Source organism: Rhododendron vialii, chromosome 1a, assembly GCF_030253575.1.
Source record: "Rhododendron vialii isolate Sample 1 chromosome 1a, ASM3025357v1".
Classification (NCBI taxonomy): Eukaryota; Viridiplantae; Streptophyta; class Magnoliopsida; order Ericales; family Ericaceae; genus Rhododendron; species Rhododendron vialii.
In genome coordinates this window covers 36,789,244-36,807,332 of record NC_080557.1, presented here as the reverse complement: position 1 = coordinate 36,807,332, position 18,089 = coordinate 36,789,244, and the positions used below count along the sequence as shown (strand labels likewise).

Sequence of the window (18,089 nt, the reverse complement as noted above, 5' to 3'; positions counted from 1 at the left end):
CCTTTTTTGTTAACGTCACTCCCTTGCAAGTGTATTTTTGCATTAAAAATACATTTGCAGGGGAGTGGCGTTAACAAAAAAGAGAGTGGCAAAATCATTTTCCTTTTTGAAGTTCCAGTGTAGTTCAGTGACTTAAAATACTCTTTTTGATTTGTACAGAGTTCCCCCCCCGGTTGAGGGATAAATATTTATTTTTTAAATCAAAAGCGATATATTGTGAGAGAATGACCTGTCTCGTAAAAAAAAAAATAAGTACTTAAAAAATACGTAGTAATTAAGAACTTTAGCGGAACGGGGATTTTCATACTAAAAAACAACTAATTAATGACTGGGAGAGCCAAATTTGCAAATCTTTGTTTCTGAGCAGAAATAACGATAAGCTGAACTCGAGGTAGGTAAAACTCATACCAAACTCCCTACAAAAGAAAGGTATGCCTAACTAAGGTTCTGCTGGTTACTTATAAAAAAAAAAAAAGGAGGAGGTTATGCTGGCTACTTAATACTACCTCCTACTTTCCCATTTATGAGGTGGTGCCTATCATTTATGATTTTTAAAAAAATAAAAAATGCAACTTATATGGATAAAATTAGATACAAATTGATTGGACTACTATAGTACTGTCACTTGCCCGGTTGCTAAATCAACCGGACAAGTGAAAAGTGTAAGATAAAGCCAAAATTAAGGAGAAACAACAGAACAATGGCTAATACAATTAGAATTTCCCATGGTAATTAAAAACAAGAGATGGCGGTATATATAAAACGTAATGGAAAACATAAAAGATTTCCATGGATTTCAAACATTGCATAATTTCTTATGGCTTTTGTCTGACAATTTCCTGTTTGGGGGCTTAATTATTTTTGTATTTTGCATTTTGGATTGTGGCCAGAATTGATTGTGAATCTGGTAGAGTGTTTCGGAGATATGTGAAGAGTAGATTTTGTAACAGGGTAATGTTTGGGAGGATAATCCTCAAAATAGATGATGAATGAATATTTCGGGAATAAATTGAGAATGAAAAAGCTCATTCAGGGCTGATTCTCAGATTGTGCATCTAAAATGTACTCCCTCAGTCCCAATTTGTTTGTCTAACCTTGAAAATTTTAATTTTATAAGGAATACAATGAGTACACTTAAAAAGATACAACTTTCCACATTTACCTTCAACTTTTTTTAAAAAGTTACTTTATTCCACTAAAGAAAGGGCAAAAAGGTACAAGTCAAATGGACAAACATTTTGGAAAACTTAAAAGTCAAAAAGTGGATAAACAAATCGAGACGGAGGGAATAGTTTCTATAATGCATTGTAGGAGAATCCATTCTCATAAGGCAGCTCCCAAACAAAAAAGAGAGTAGGAAAATGCACAATCACAATGCATGAACTGACTCCCAAACAGGCGTTTATTTTAACTTCAAAATTTTATCATCTTCTCTCTCATAAATAAGGATTGGGGGGCTTGGATGCCGTCCATTTGGCAATTCAACGGTTCAAATCTCATCTCGGCAATGAACGGCTTGAATGCAACATGGGTGAAGATGAGATTTGAACCGTTGGATTGCCGAACGGACGACATCCGAGCCGCGCAACATGGTGCTCTGCAGCAGCTGCACAGCACGAACCCCAGATCCAATAAATAATTAGTACTACTATTTAATGGGAGGAATATGCAACGGATCAAGCTTTTTCTAGCTTGACTTCTCCTCTGATGGTTAAAAACTTGTGAGAAATGCTACAGAGCCATATATGTTTGGTCGACGGATCAAAAAAGAAAAAGTAAAAGGACAGATATGTTTGGAGTTTGGAGCCGCACGACATACATAAATCCCACATGATACATGTGAGACCGACACATATTGAACGACTCAAAAAATATCTACGTCCATATATATGTGTCCCAATCATTTTACAAAAATTATTTTGAGATTAACTCGTTATGCAGTCAAGCCAAACTTAATCTTTTTGACACTTCCTAATCTTCTGAGCTCTACTTTTTTTGGGATAAGCCTTCTGAGCTCTACTTGATTACCTAACAATTGATGAATAGACCAAGATATCCAAGCGTCAGCTCGGCTCGGCTCCTAACTGACTCTAGTGAAGCTCGTTTCTAATCGACTCATATAATAAACAAGCCGAAGTAGCCGATCAAAAAAAATAAATAAACAAGCCGAAGTAATAAAGCAGCTGTCTAAGTAATTTTACTGTTTGTAGCAGCCAGCTTCATTAAAGCTTCTCGATTGATACTAAAAAATACATCACCAAACGCTACATACATACGTAGGTTAATTTAGGTAGCTAGTTTAACTAACTCTAAACCCTATTCTATTTGTAGTTCCAAGCATTCAAACTTTTCTGCCTATGGAGGGAAGCCTTTCGGCGGGTCTATCTCGAGAGTTGCTCTATCCATACCTGGTTTCTCCACTTGGCCACTCCACCAACCCTCAAAACTGTGATCGATGGGTCCGGCTCTTGCGTTTTAGTTCCAGGCGTTTCTTTTTTTTTGTTTAAAGCAAAGACTAAAGATGGAGCTAGCTTTTTTTTTTTGTTGGACTATTATAAGGTGCCAAAGTACGAGGGGCGGCCCCTAACATTTGAAAATTTTCGGTGGTCTAAAGTGACCGCACCTCAAATTTTAGCTCAGAGCTGGCTCTCTGCTTCCAAATATTTTGAAATCTACCATCAACTACATGAAACTCGTATTAGGGCTATAAACGAGCCGATCTGAGCTTTGTTGATTTCGAGCTCGAATTATTTACTAAACGGGCCAAAAATTTGAGTTCGAGCTTGGCTCAAGCCTTAACTAGCCGAGTTTAGTCATTCACTGAACGAGCCTCTTTAATCGAGCCGACTAGCCGAGCCTTCCTCAATGACCCGAGCTTTTTTTTCCTAATAAGCCGAGCTCCACTCAGCTCGTTTATTAAATGAGCCAAAAACTCAAGCTCGAGCTTGACTCATTCAGTAAACGAGTACTCTTATATAACTGTGGCTATAAAAGCGACCCAAGATCAAAAGGCGTACTAATTTCTCAGTGTACGTGCCAGTGAGCATAGACAAAATTTCACCATCACTACTAGACATCCTTCTAATTTAACTTCTAATCCATTTTCTCATTCATCACTGCAACTCTCTCTCTCTCTCTCTCTCTCTCTCTCTCTCTCTCTCTCTCTCTCTCTCTCTCTAACCTGTGGTGCATGTTTGGAAATGGGGTTATTATATCCAGCCATACTAGCTTTTCCTTTCGGCTGCTTATACATTTTCACAGGCCTCATCGTTAATGTCATTCAGGTATATTAGTCCAGATGCTAATTGTATTTGTTTGCAATGGAAAAACAGCAAATTTATTTATGCATGATTAACAAACTAATTAAACAACCCACGTAATAATTAGTTTTCCGTAAATAAGAGCCATCATGGATTTTTTGTTTTTAAAATGGAAGGCAACATTGTGCTGCATCGATCCAAATGTACTACGGGATTGTCGTGCGCATCGATAGAGCCTTTCAATATATCATCGTCAGTCGTCACGATTCAAATCGCTTATTTTGAAGCTAGTGTTCGATAGGCATATATATATATGTGTGTACAAATTCTCAGGTTAATCAGACATTTATAACTCCATGATCGAAATTAATTTAGCTTACATACAATTTATTCCCTGATTCATACTAATCATTTACTCTCGTTATTGCTTGGTTTGTCTTATCTTCTGAAAACCTACACTAACTTTTGCCGATCAACTTCTCTTCCAAGGTGTTAATCTAACTATTCTAACAATACTGACTTTGGCCGATAAAAAAAAGTATACCACATACGAAATTTTCTCACCTTACAGTATTTCTCTTTTAGATTTGCATGCATATCTTGCGTCGTTATTAATCAGATAGTTTTTTTTTTTTCCAAAATATTTTGTCCAGGCAACTTGCTTTGTGTTTATTTGGCCCTTGTCAAGGAGCTTGTTCAGGAGGATAAATGGAGTGGTGGTTCAGATGCTGTGGTTGGAGTTTTTATTTTGCTTGCAATGGTGGGCTGGCATTAAGGTACGCTAGCGCTTGCGGCACACGTGATGCGTGTGTGCAAGTGGTGAGGAAGAAAAACAAAATTGCTAACACTCTTCGGATTTGACCCAAGAATATTGAAAAATAGAAATTTGAAAACATATACTTCATCTGTCTCAATTTAAATGTTTCCTGCAATTTTTTGTGCATTTTCAAACCCCCAAAAAATATATTTGTACATATTATTTTTTTTAATTTTCTTACACCAAATTAAAGTGTTCATTGAGTACTTTAATTTGATGTAAAAAAAATAAAATGTAAAAGTATATTTTTTTGGAGTTTGAAAATGCACGAAAAATGGTAAGAAATATTTAAATTGGGACGAAAGGAGTATATGTCTATGGAAGGATCATTCAACTAAAGCATGAATCAAATAATCAATTGAACTCACATTACCAACTTTCATTTGTTCGTTTGGGGGTCTCAAAACCTCTAGGCACAATTTCCAACAAGTTTTCTCTCTCTATCTCTCTCCACTTATTACTTTCAAAAACCTCCCTCAAAACTTAAAACGAACAAGAAATTCCACTGAAAACACACAATTGCACTGAAAACAAAACCAAAAGAATAACTTTGCAAACCTAGGCCCGTTCAGTTGCACGGAAAAGACGAAAAAATCAAATATTTGTAATTTTATCTGTGTTCAATTACCAGGAAAATGTAGGATCTACAACTTCAACTTTTCTGCTCAGAAAAGAAAATTCTTATTTTCTTGCAAGATTTCTTGTTAACAGAACACATACACAAAAATAAATTTCATTTCTTTTCTCACCTCACTTTATTTTTTTTAAGTTCTCACTCAATATTCCTGACAACTGAACAAAATTTTTTACTATTCATCAAACTTAAAATATTTTCTTCTCTTTTCCTCCTTCAATCCTTCAATTAAACAACTCCTTCAATCCTTCAATCAAACAATAGAATGGAATTTTGTTTTCGGAAATTCTAGGACCACACCCATTTGCACACCCATATACACACCCACACACAAATGTGTGGGCCCCACACACACTGCAGTCCGGCTAAAGGGAATTTATTATTTTATTGTTATATTTCAATACAAAGTTAGGTTCTGTTCTCTGCCATAGATTGCTTTTGAAACATTGATTACTTGTCTTGTCTGTCCTTTATTTTGTTACAAAATGACAAATTTAACCCTAATCACTTTAAACTTCATAGCCCAAGCACGAGAAAAGATGGACACATATACAACGCTCCACTGAAGATCTTAAATGAGGGAAACTTATTCAAGGAGTTGTTTAATCAAGCGCATCTATTTTAGTTTTGGACAGTTCATCTATTTTGATTTTGAACGGTTCAAATTTTAATAAAAATTTTTCAAAAAAAAGTAAAATTTTTTCTGAAATTTTTTATTAATATTCAGATAGTTGTGATTCACTTTCGTAAACTTACTTTATGGAAACTTCCGCAAAGAAGTTTTTTTGGTATTAAAATATTCATTACTTTAGTATATAAACAGTATAAAAAAATTAAGTGTTCAAATTTTTAATCCGTTTGAATTGGTGCGAATATTTTATTTTTTATTATATTATTCTAAAAGGTTATAATTAATTTTTATCTCTGTGAAGAATGACAAGAGGGTAATTCCATATACCAACTCACCTAGACAATTGCTGATTAGGAAGAGGCATAATGGACGCTTTAAATACACACACATGCACATAATATCCAAACTCCCGATGTGGGAACCAACTCAACTGACGCAGACCCAAGAGTCTCGCCACTAAAGAGTGACACTACGACAGAGGGCCCAAGGAGCCTGCACCAGAGATCAAGCACCCAAACCATAACGGGTGGGCAAGACTTGGTTGCTTTGAAGGAAGGCAATAGGATAATTTCACATACCAACTCACTTAGGCAATTGCTGATTAGAGAGAGTCATAATGAACCCTTTAAACACACATACAATACTCAAACTTCTGATGTGGGAGCCAATTAATTTTTATCTCTGTGGCTCTTATAAGTATGATTTTCGCTTCGATTCAAACAGTTTGAAAATTTGAACACTTAACTTTTTAGAAATACTAATTTCAAAATTATTTTTGTTGGTGCCAAAATACTAGTCACAAAAATGTTTGTACCATGTGCAGTATATAAAACTTTTATGCGCTTAAATTTTGGCACCAACTAAAATTTTTTTAACATTATCACTACCCTAATTTTTTGAGATTGTTTATATAATAAAAAGTATGGTTAATTTCAGAGAGAGAAACTAAAATTATAATAATAGAGAGTGGGTAAAATAAAGAATATTGGTGTAATATTAAAAGAAATATAAATAGGTAAAATGTAAAATATATTTATTAGCAATTTTTGAACAATTTTTGCTAACTACTGATGTACATGCGCTAATTTTTTTTGTTTTGTTTTACTGTCACTTGAAGACTCCAGTTTAGAAAATGCAAGAAAGGAGTGCAAGGGTTAATTTTGTAAACACTGTCAGACTGATGGACATTGTAATAATGAGCCATTGCCACAGTGCCAATAAAGCAGTGCCTTGTTAAATTCTCCTTTCTTTTCCTTGAATTCCAGCCCGTTATTTTCCCAGGTGTTTCAAGCTTCTCGCCGGCTGTAATCTCTCTCTCTCTCTCACTTTATACTCTTCTAGTGGAGGAAAAGTAGCTGGGTTTTTCTTCCTTGCCGGTTACTTGCTTGTTAAAATGTTCCAGTGAACAACCCTTTGTCCTTTTCTATTCTTTTATTTTTGCCCTTAGGAATTTTTAGTTTCTCTGAATTCTGTATTTCAATATGATCGTCAGGACTTTGAGGTAACAGTTACAATTACTAATACTTTAGAGCAAGTTTATCAATAGTTTGGTAAAATTTCTAGTAAACAGTACATTTTTTTCATTTTACCTACTCATATTTCTCTTAACATTATATTAATATTATCTATTTTACCAAACTCCAATTAAAAAATATATTTTTCACTCATTTTTTTTTTATCTTTATTGTTTAAAGAGAGGAGAAAGGAGGGAGGAGAGAGAAAAAGAAATAATAAAAAAAGAAAGGAGTATGAATAGTGCATAGGTAAAAATAAAGAATAACTATTCATTTTATTTCCTCTTTTAGCTTATTGGTGTAGACTATTTTTTATGTTTCTCTTAGGTAAAATAGCAAAAAATGTATTTTTGCTCATTTAGTGTACTTGCTCTTAGTACCTGTTATGTTAATTGCCTCTTTGCATAAGTTTAAGCACGAAATTCGATGGATTTGTTTTTCTTTTTTTGGTTTCACGGTCGTGGAGTGTGGAGTTTATGCGCAGTTCAACTAATCCCCTTCCCATTCCGGTCAAAGACACCCATCCCGCCAAGACTATGAAATTCACAAAAAATTACTTTCTTGCGGTCTGACCTAAACATCCAACAGTAGTGTGGGGAGCAAACCAACCAAAGACTAACACTTGAGCTGAATTCGATGGATTTAGCTTCAATAGTTCTGGACTTCAACCGAAAACCAGAAAATGGGCTTAAACTCGCTTTTATACAAGTAACTACATTAACAAGAGGGTCTTTTCCTTTCTCCAACTTGTCGCATATTTTGAATTACTATTAAGTGAACTAGAAATCCTGCAACGTATCCGATACTTCTTACCATTATAGGAATTTATTTACTTATACAGCTTATGGGTACGTTTAGGGATAACAGGATATACATCTTAATACATATCTGCAAGTATTCTAGGATTATGGCTTTTTAGACGTATCCAATGCTCATTGGGTGGAAGTTACACTAACTACCATATTGCATAGCAACACTTTCGAGTTAGAGCCGAGTATTGTCTGGTGTCATCTCTGTTTCTCTTTTTGGCTGCAGGTTCAATTGTACACCGATTCAAAAACTTATAAATTATTAGGTCAGAAAAGTTCGTCCTTGGCTTAGTTATTCTTCTTTCTAATTACAGCAATGTAGGTGCTTTTTGTTCGCTATGATTTTGAATATTTTTGTTGTAATATGGTTGCTGTTTGATAAATTTTCAGGTAAAGAGCACGCACTTATCATTCCCAATCATAGGCATGATGTTGATTGGCTCGTTGTATGGACATTAGCTCAGGTTATTTCCATTATCATCATTACTTGATAACTAAATGGTTGTAAACAATAAAATCCAATTATTGATTTTAATGCACTTTGATGCTTATTTGCGATGAATAATATTCACGTTATACGTCTGGTCATCATAATATTTTTGTATTCCTTAGACTCTTTCCTCATTCGATAATCTCCTCCTTTCTTCACTTTGTACGAAGTGTAGCTAGGGTCAATCTAGTTGAATTTTTGTGTTCCGATTTAATAGTTTCCTTTTTTCACTTTGATTATTCTCAAAGGAGAAGTTTATTCTCTTTAACAAATGTATGCGGCTCCAATGATTAAACAAAAGACCTTTCTTGATTGACATGATGTTATCCTGAGTTATGTAGCTCCTTGCCTTTAGGTTTAGAGCATTACCAAATTAGAAGGAATGAGCTCGATGGTTGGTCATTTTACCTTTTTTAAGAGAATGTTTTTGGTGGATCTCAAGCGTTTTGGTGGAGAAAGTGTTTCATGAATACCGCGTAGAAAAGTCAAGACTCAAGCCCATGCTCAGTGATAAAAAGTTTAAAGGATCTATTTCCCGTTTCGATGTTCTTTCAAAACATGTTTCGCTGGGGGTGAACTCTGTAAATCGTAGTTCAATGTGCTATGCCCCCCCAAATCCCTATGGACCAAAGAGTTGCCTGGTGATCCCTAGGCCTGCCAAATTTGGATTCCAAATTTGACATATCTTTAGTCTTCTACGTGGTTGTTCATCACCTAAAACTATTGATGATACTCTCATGTCTTGAATAAAGATGCACTAGTCATTTCCTTTTGCCATTGCACTTGAGTGGAAGGGTGAAGTTCTTTTCTAGCACTCATTTGTTTTTTTGTTTCGTTACTGATCAAGCAATCGGCTTACCAAATTTCAGTATTTCGGTTGCCTTGGTAGCGCACCTGTAATTTCAAAGGATTCTTCAAAATTCTTCCCGGTAAGGTTCCTAACTTACTAAAATCATCTAGATTTTGTTGATGAGAAGAATCCTGCTTTAATTTTGTAATGCAATCAGATGACCTATTGGTTTAGGAATTCTTGGTTGTAGATTTCAAGTGGTTAGTGACTTAGTGTCCATTTATAAACTTATAAATAAAATATTACAATGTTGTCCTATTGTCAACTAGCCTTCTTTTTTACATATTCAACTAGTCAATGTTATATGCAGGTCTTGGGCTGGTCAACATGGTTTTCTGATTTCGTCTACTTGAAAAGGAATTGGAATAAAGATGAAGGCGTATTGAAGGTATGATACTTTGAAATCACTGATTAGTATGCCCTCTGTGTTGGGGCATATTGTTGATTGGGCCTTTTTCTTTGGTGCTTACCATCCAGTCAAGCCTCCAAGCATTGAAGGACTTCCCAAGGCCATTTTGGTTAATATTTTTTGTAGAAGGAACGCGCTTAACTCAGAAAAAGCTTTTAGCTGCCCAAGAATATGCTGCTTCTACAGGAATTCATGTTCCAAAAAATGTTTTGGTTCCTCGTACTAAGGTATAAGTTCTCCTGGCTGGTGTAGTTAAAGAGATTCATACTTGCTAATCCATTTTCTTCTTGAAGTCTTCAACAAGTTTCTCAACCAACTATCATTTGCATATGCGTGTGAAGTCATGCACGGTGAAAATAAGAAGTCAAACACACCAAATCCTGAACACATTTGATATCATTCCGCTCCGTTACATGTTTTTGTTTCATTACTGCTATGTGTTATATTTGGATGTATCTTGGGAAGTAATTGTAATTATGCCTATTTGTGCTTTATGGGTGAGAAGAAAATGCTGTTTACAAAGTTATAGAATTTCTTTTACTTTCACTTCATTTTCTTTTCCTATGTTTTCCCTTTCTATGGTTTTTCCCTTTCTATGTCCTTTGCCTCCACAAATCCTAGATTCCAGACATACTTAACAAATGGCAACAACTGGCAATTCATGTCGAAAATTTGCAGTACTAATATATTTTAACATACCTTCTATTATTGCTTCTAGGGCTTTGTTTCGACGGTGAAATACATTCGATCATTTGTTCCAGCTGTCTATGATGTTACACTAGCAGTCCCAAAGAATGTACCTCCTCCTTCTGTCAAGGGAATGTTCTCAAAGCAACCTTCTTTGGTAAGGCACTTTTATTAGCAGAACAAAGCATTATCATACAACATCATGGTTCAGATAAATGTATATCTGCACATGCACGCACAATTAATGACATGAACCTAAAGGGAGATGGTAAGAAAATATTGTCCCACATGACAAACCTTAGACATGGCTGCACATAAGGGGAGATGGTAAGAAAATATCGTCCCACATTGCTTGAGAGTGGAATGTGTGATCACGTGATATAGTTGTTGGGACCTCTCCATTGATTGTCAATTGGTTTTGGGTAGGATATAAAGTTTCCACAATTCCACCCATATTTTAAAATTTTAAAATTTACAACGCACGATGATTGACCTAGCAAAAAGGTTGCACGATGATAGACCTAAGAGGTTACAGGTGACAGACCTCAAACGCAACTGTACATGAGGGGGATGTTTAGCAAATATAGTCCCATATTGCTTGGGAGTGGAGTGATGAACTAGAGACATGATCCTTACTAGTTCTTGTTGATCTCATTTGCACCCAAATATTAGAGAAATTTATATTCTCTCGTTCACATCACATATACGCATTCTTCCTTTCTATGTTGCAACATGCATCCTCTCTCTGGTCACATTTTCTTATAAACACCAACGAAAGTTAGTCCAGCCTATTGTTATACAATAAATGCTATTTGTATCTAATGATAAACATGGAACACCTAATAAAGCCCGTACGGAATCAATCCATTTTGGTGTGATAAAACTTAATCTATAGTGCAAAAGTCCGGTTAGAAGGTTTCATGCTCATCAATTGAATGGTGGAGGTAATTGTTGTTTAGAGAATGAGAGAGAAGTGTTTAGGGTGTTAATTAACCCTAACACAAGAGAGAGCTTTTATTTATATTACTTAGTGACTTGTTACATAACTCCAACTATCCGATGTGGGACAAAGACTAACTATTCTAACATTCCCCCTCAAGCTAGAGAATAAATATCACAGAACCTCAGCTTGTTACATAATAACTCTAAACGTGGTTTAAATAACGGTTTGGTGAAGATATCTGCCAACTGAGCTCCTGTAGATAGCCAACATGCCACTATCTATCTTCTCCCGAACAATATGACAATCTACTTCGATATGTTTGGTTCTCTCATGAAATACCGGATTCGAAGCGATATGTATTGCTGCATGATTATCACAATACATAGGAATAGGTAACTGTATGCCAAATCCCAACTCCTTGAGCAAAGCTCTCAACCATACAATCTCGCACGTAGTATGAGCCATGGCACGATATTCTGCTTCAGCACTGGATTGAGCAACAACAGTTTGTTTCTTACCCTTCCAGGTAACTAGATTTCCACCAACAAAAGTACAATATCCAGTTGTTGACCTTCTATCAGATGGTGATCCTGCCCAATCAGCATCGGTAAAGGCCTCAACACGCAAATGACCATTTGAACGATACAATAGACCACGTCTAGGATTAGCCTTGAGATACTTCACAACATGAATACAAGCTTCCCAATGGGGAAGACAAGGGGCTGACATGAACTGACTTATCATACTGACAGCAAATGAGATATCAGGCCGTGTATTGGTAAGATAATTCAATTTGCCAACTAAGCAATGGCTTGGATGAGGAAATATCTCCCCCTGATCGACACACAGTTTGACGTTTGGGTCCATAGGAGTCTCCACAGGTTTTGCTCCCAATAAACCAGTCTCTTCTAGAATATCTAGCGTATACTTTCTTTGGGATAGACTAATCCCCTCCTTGGATCTTGCTACCTCAATACCCAAGAAATATCGCAGCTTACCCAAGTCTTTGGTGTGAAACTGACGTTGTAGAAAGTATTTTAGCTCATCAATACCTTTCTGATCATCCCCAGTAATAATGATATCATCCACATACACAATCAACACTACTTTTCCCCGATCGGACTGAATAGAAAAGACAGAATGATCAGAATGAGAGCGACGCATACCAAATTGCAACACAGCATCACTGAACCTGCCAAACCAAGCTCGAGGTGACTGCTTAAGACCATAAAGAGCTTTGCGAAGGCGAAACACCTGAGAACGCTCCCCCTGAGCAACAAACCCATGAGGTTGCTCCATATACACCTCCTCAAGTAGATCACCATGGAGAAACGCATTATTGACATCCAACTGAAATAAGAGCCAACCAAGATTGGCAGCCATAGAAATAAGAACCAGAACAGAGGTAATTTTGGCCACCGGAGAGAAAGTCTTGGCATAATCAACTCCATATGTCTGAGTATAGCCTTTGGCCACAAGACGGGCCTTGTACCATTCGATAGTGCCATCTGGATTATACTTAACTGTAAATACTCATCGACATCCAACGGTAGACTTCCCTGGTGGAAGAGGAACCAACTCCCAAGTGCCATTGTCGTGAAGAGCAGACATCTCACCCTCCATAGCTGTCCGCCACTCAGAAATAGATAAGGCCTCCTGAACAGTGTTAGGAACAAAAATGGACGAAACAAAAGTAGTAAAAGCACGAAGAGACGGAGACAGATGATTATAGGAAACAAACTGAGTACTAGGATGAGTAGTACAAGACCGAATACCTTTGCGAAAAGCAATAGGAAGATCAGGTGGGGGTGGAGGAGGTAGTAGTGGTGGTGGAGCGGGATCTGGGGACGGAGGAGGCGCGACAGTAGGCACTGGTGGGGCTGTTAATCTTTTTCGTTGACGAACATATACCCGTAAGGGTGGCATAGGAGCAGGAGGAACATCTATAGGAATAACATACTCAGACTCAGAAAGGACATACTCAGACTCAGGGGTTCCTGAAAAAAAAGGCAATGACTCATTAAAGGTGACATCAGCTCAGACAAAGTAACGACGAAGAGAGGGTGAGTAACACTTACACCCTTTCTGAGTACAGGAATACCCGGGAAAGCTACACCGGATTGAGCGGGGATCAAGTTTGTCCCGGTCAGGGTCTAGTGCATGAACATAGCATGTGCACCCGAATACCCGAGGGGGTAATGAGTGGAGAGACTAATCTGAAAATAAAACCTCATGCGGTATTTGACCACCAAGAACAGTGGAGGGCATACGGTTAATCAAGTAACAGGCTGTAAGAACAGCATCACTCCAGTAAGACTTAGGGACCTGCATTTGGATTAACATAGCACGCATAACTTCAGATAAGTGTCGGATCTTGCATTCGGCAACCCCATTTTGTTGTGGAGTCCGAGCGCAAAAAGACTGGTGAATTATCCCATGATCATCAAAAAAATGAGAAAGAGCATTATGAAAATATTCGCGTGCATTATCGGAACGAAAAATACGAATGCAAGTATCAAATTGAGTCTTTATTTCTGCATAAAATGACTTAAATACAGAAGACAACTTTGATCTCGTTTTCATAAGATAAAGATATGTAACACGAGAGAAATCATCGACAAAAATAACATAATACTGAAAACCAGCTAAAGTGGGAACATGAATAGGACCCCAAATATCCGAATGGACTAACTGAAAAGGACGTGACACACGACGCTCAACCCTAGGATAAAAAGACACTCGACGGTGTTTACTAAACTCACAGACTTCGCATTGCAAGTCCTTAACATGACTACATGATGGCACCAAGCGCTTCAGATTTTGAAGTGAGGGATGACCCAGACGACAATGTTGTTGATAGGGAGAAACTGATGATTGAAGAGCAACCGATGCAGGATAAATGTCATTGGTAAAGTAATATAGTCCACCACGTTCAGTACCCCCACCAATCTTCCTCCCCGTCTTTAGATCCTGAAACATACAACCATGAGAAGAAAAAGTGATGGAGCAGTTTAAAGATTTCGTAAGTTTACTAACAGACATAAGATTAAATGGAAAACGAGGAATATGAAAGACAGGGTCCAAAGTAAGGAATGGAGTAACAGAGACGGGACCCAAACCAGTAATTTCAAAAGTAGAACCATCAGCTAAGGTGACACGAGATGGTGGACCAATAGACCGACGACTGGAAAAGATAGTAGATGTACCAGTCATATGATATGATCTGAAGCACCAGAATCGATAACCCAAGGGGTGGAAGAATGAGAAGAGGCAACACAAGCAATGGAGGGACTGGTCGAGCAAGCGTAGCAGTAGAGGATGAAGTCTGATGAGACACAAGTCGCTGATACTCTTCTGCAGAAATAGTCACCACAGAGTCGGTAGGGTGAGGAAATGGTTCAGCATCCTCAAAAATAGCAGCTTGATGAGCCTGAGGGAACCCATGAAGATCATAGCACGTGTCCACGGTGTGATTGGTTCCCCCACAATGAGCACATGATCGGGAATCACGGCCACGACCACGATTACCTCCCCCTAACATGCGACCACCAAAAACACGACCAAAACCACCAATACCAGAACCACGATTACCCATACTAGAATCACGTCCACCAAAACCACGACCAGAACCACGTCCACTAAATTCAGAGTCACGACCACGACAATTAAAACCAGACTCACGGCCGCGCCGCGACCACGACCAGGGCTAAATGAAGTACCAGAAACAACAGAAGTCAATGCTGAACGATCAGGAGGTGGCGCAGATACAGATACAGAAGACTGACGAATGCGACTAAATACCTCGCTAAGAGAAGGAAGATCGCGAGACCCCAATAGATGATTACGGACAGGACCATACGGTGGCTAGGTTATGGCTAGATCTGAGTCTTTGGCTGAAATATGGTGGATAGGATTTCTGGGCTACTGTTCACAGTCGTGACACTGTTCACGGCGGCTACAGTAGTTGATTTTTGGGCTAGGGTTAGAATCTATGGTGGGTTAGGATTTCGCTCTGATACCATGTTGTTTAGAGAATGAGAGAGAAGTGTTTAGGGTGTTAATTAACCCTAACACAAGAGAGAGCTTTTATTTATATTACTTAGTGACTTGTTACATAACTCCAACTATCCGATGTGGGACAAAGACTAACTATTCTAACAGTAATCATGCATTTGAAATATTTAATTGTCACGGTCCTTCTGTTTCTTTGCAGAGTCAAACTATGTTTACTGCTTATCCCTTTTGAAGAAGTATTGTATGTTTCTGAACTAAGTATTATACGTGACTAGAGTGCTGGAAATGGAGATATCCTGCATATATTAGCACCTCTCAGACTAGAGTGCTATTTGATTTTTGTCTGAAAAGAGAGTTCTATTTGATTTGAATCCGCAATCTGAATCCTTGGGGGCCTAATCGCAATAAGGCCAACTTAATACCACTTAATAACTGCCAATAAAGGGCCTGTGGGATCGTCGTTGTTTATGCCTTCCCTCAGTTTGTGTGTGTATGAAGAGTTTTCAAATAGAATGTTTTTTGGTAACACATTTGGCAAGGCATGGATTGAAATGAATATAGGAGCTTGTGTGAGAGAACAGGCTTTGAAGGGAACTTAGAGATATTGCATATGCCAAAATTAGGGCCAACCCTTTTGGTTAGCTTTTTAGACAAACTACTGGCTTGTGTAGTTTCTAACTTCTATTGGCTTCATTAACTTCCCCATGAACAGAGGGAGGGGTGAAGTTAGGTTCAGTTCTATTTTTTGTCACAATTTTTTGTGGGGATAGTTACCAAGTGAATGACCATTCATGGTTTGGTATAGGTAAAGGTGTATATCAAGCGATACCCAGTAGAAGAGTTACCGAAATCAGATGAAGGCATTGCAGAATGGTGCAGAGACAGATTTGTTGCTAAGGTATGAAATGCTTTAACTTCCAGTTTGAACAAGTGAAAAACTGTTTTGTGGTCATACTGCAATATAGTGGTCACCAAGTGCCTAGGCTCACACTTACAATAGGGTGGGGAGAGGTATAAGGTATGCAGCCTTAGCCCCAATTGTTTGTGGTGAGGCTGATTCCTGTGATTTTAACTCGCGATGAAGTGCTGGACGAGATAGGACTTACTATCCAGTGGTGTTTGAATCAATGTTTTGTGTATAATAAATCACCGTAGTAAGAACAAAATCGGATTGAAGAAGTTTTAAAATTAGTTCAGTCTTTTCTGTCTTTATAAATTTAATCCAAATCAACAATCACAATTAATGATTGGAGTTGAAGGAAACTGAGCTCTATCTTAAATGATTTTTTGTTTGTAACCCAAAGTAGAAGTGTTAGTATCCTTCACATTCCATGCTAAAGTGACTTGGAATGGAAATTTTCAAGAAAAAAATCTCGAGAACGACGTCTCTTAAAAGAAATGTGAAAGGATTCTGGAATAGCATTGTTTTATGAATAAACATGGATGAATTGCCTCATCTTTTGCTTTTGCTAGTTAATACCTGAGACATAGCTAGTTGAATATATAATAGCGTGCCATCAACCCTACCATATTAGCATGACTTTTATAACGTATCATTTCCACATTCCACTCCCGAGTATGTATTCATGTTGAGGTTGAATAGAGCTTCTTGACTAATCTTTAGTATTTAGTTACCTTGTGATGACAAAAGTTTGTTTTACGCATCCAGGATGCTTTCCTAGACACATTTCTGGCGAGGGGAACATTTGGAGACCAAAAATATTACGATATTCAACCCAAAAAATCTCTCTATGTAAGATAATATGACCAGAAGTTCAGTTTTGTTGCGGTTTTGTTGTTCATTTTGCTCTTCGACTCTCATTTGGTTCTTCGACTTTCTCATTTTGTTTTGAACAGGTTGCCATATTCTGGATTGGTGCCTTACTTCTTAGTATTTACAAGCTCTTTCAAACGTGTTCCCCTCTATCATCGTGGAAAGGGATTGGAATTACAACGGCTACATTGTTCATTGTTGAGATGCTAATGTATGTCTTACTCTTATCCACTCAACAAGAGCAATCTACACCAGAGAAACAAGCAGCTTCTCCAAAGACAAGTCCAAACAAAGAGTGAACTTGAATTTATTTAAATTATCCGTGAAGTGGTTTCTTTTATTTTGTTGTTTCTATTAATTGGACCAAAAAATTGCAATCTTAGTGGCCATGATATTGAAAACTTGTAGCACGTATGACAACGGGATTGGGATTGAGACTGGAATTGTGACTGGAGTTGGTAATCTCATTATTTCCCTCTTTTCAGCCTTCAAATTTCACCTTTCTTTATACCATCAATGCATGTAATGAAATGAACACCTTTTACCGTGTATTTGAGTATGGGGTAGCAAAATCATACCCTTCTCATACCCGTCGGGTATTCTGCTACTACCTCGTTACCTGCTCCTTTCGGGGGGAAAATCGGGCAATGCCCTCCGCCAAATGACCAAATCAAATTGGATAATCCCTGAGTATATATGCATAATATGCCATCACTATTTTAAGGATTAGCTAAAAGTATTCATTGCCTTGCATAATGACCACATGACTGCCTAGAAGCTAATTTTCCATGCATAAGGTATTTTCCAAGCCTCTGACAGAATCCCAACCATCACAGAGCGTTGAACTTCTTCTAAAACAAAAACGCGTTATTATGTACAAGTGCACATAAAACAAATTTGCGATGTGCGATTGTGAAGTGGCGAATTTGGGATACAAGAATGAATACAGTTAAAACTTGGGGTCTTGAGTGTGCTCCGGTTGTTGAGTCCCAGGCCGGAGGCTTGTGGTCTCTTTCTTCTCCGGCTCCTCCTCGGCCCCCTAATCTGGTAGCAGTGGCCGGCAGGTGGCGGTGGTGGGGCAGCGGTTGTGGGTGGTCGGAGTGGTTGGATTTTGGGGTTTTTTTTAGTCTTTTCAGTTTTTCTCCGGCTGGTTTCCCCAGTCCGGATTCGTACCGGTCTGGTTTCCCCAGATCCAGTGGGTGGTGTTGGTGGGTAAATAAGGTTTTTGTGCTGTTTGTTGCTGTATCTCGTTTTGCT

General features: G+C 37.8%; 1 protein-coding gene across 2 annotated transcripts; it reads left to right on the top strand.

Moving 5' to 3' along the window:
* Positions 1-3,116: 3,116 nt before the first annotated feature.
* On the top strand, positions 3,117-17,253 carry LOC131333438 (1-acyl-sn-glycerol-3-phosphate acyltransferase 2-like). Of its 2 annotated transcripts, XM_058367964.1 has the most exons (11): positions 3,119-3,284; positions 3,914-4,036; positions 7,892-7,931; positions 8,056-8,129; positions 9,025-9,084; positions 9,316-9,393; positions 9,483-9,641; positions 10,133-10,258; positions 15,864-15,956; positions 16,728-16,811; positions 16,916-17,253. In XM_058367964.1, the coding sequence occupies exons 1-11, from the start codon at positions 3,201-3,203 to the stop codon at positions 17,129-17,131; spliced, it is 1,137 nt and encodes a 378-aa protein (XP_058223947.1). In that variant the 5' UTR covers positions 3,119-3,200; the 3' UTR covers positions 17,132-17,253. The 2 variants fall into 2 exon arrangements, with proteins under 2 accessions (XP_058223955.1, XP_058223947.1); XM_058367972.1 differs by lacking the exon at positions 16,728-16,811 and having other exon boundaries at positions 3,117-3,284.
* The last annotated feature ends 836 nt before the right edge of the window (positions 17,254-18,089 follow it).

Coding starts and splice junctions, on each gene's coding strand:
- LOC131333438 (XM_058367964.1), top strand. CDS start 3,201: ATGGGGTTATTATATCCAGCCATACTAGCTTTTCCTTTCGGCTGCTTA. Junction 7,932..8,055: donor AAAAACTTATAAATTATTAG/GTCAGAAAAGTT, acceptor ATAAATTTTCAG/GTAAAGAGCACGCACTTATC. Junction 9,394..9,482: donor AAGATGAAGGCGTATTGAAG/GTATGATACTTT, acceptor CTTACCATCCAG/TCAAGCCTCCAAGCATTGAA.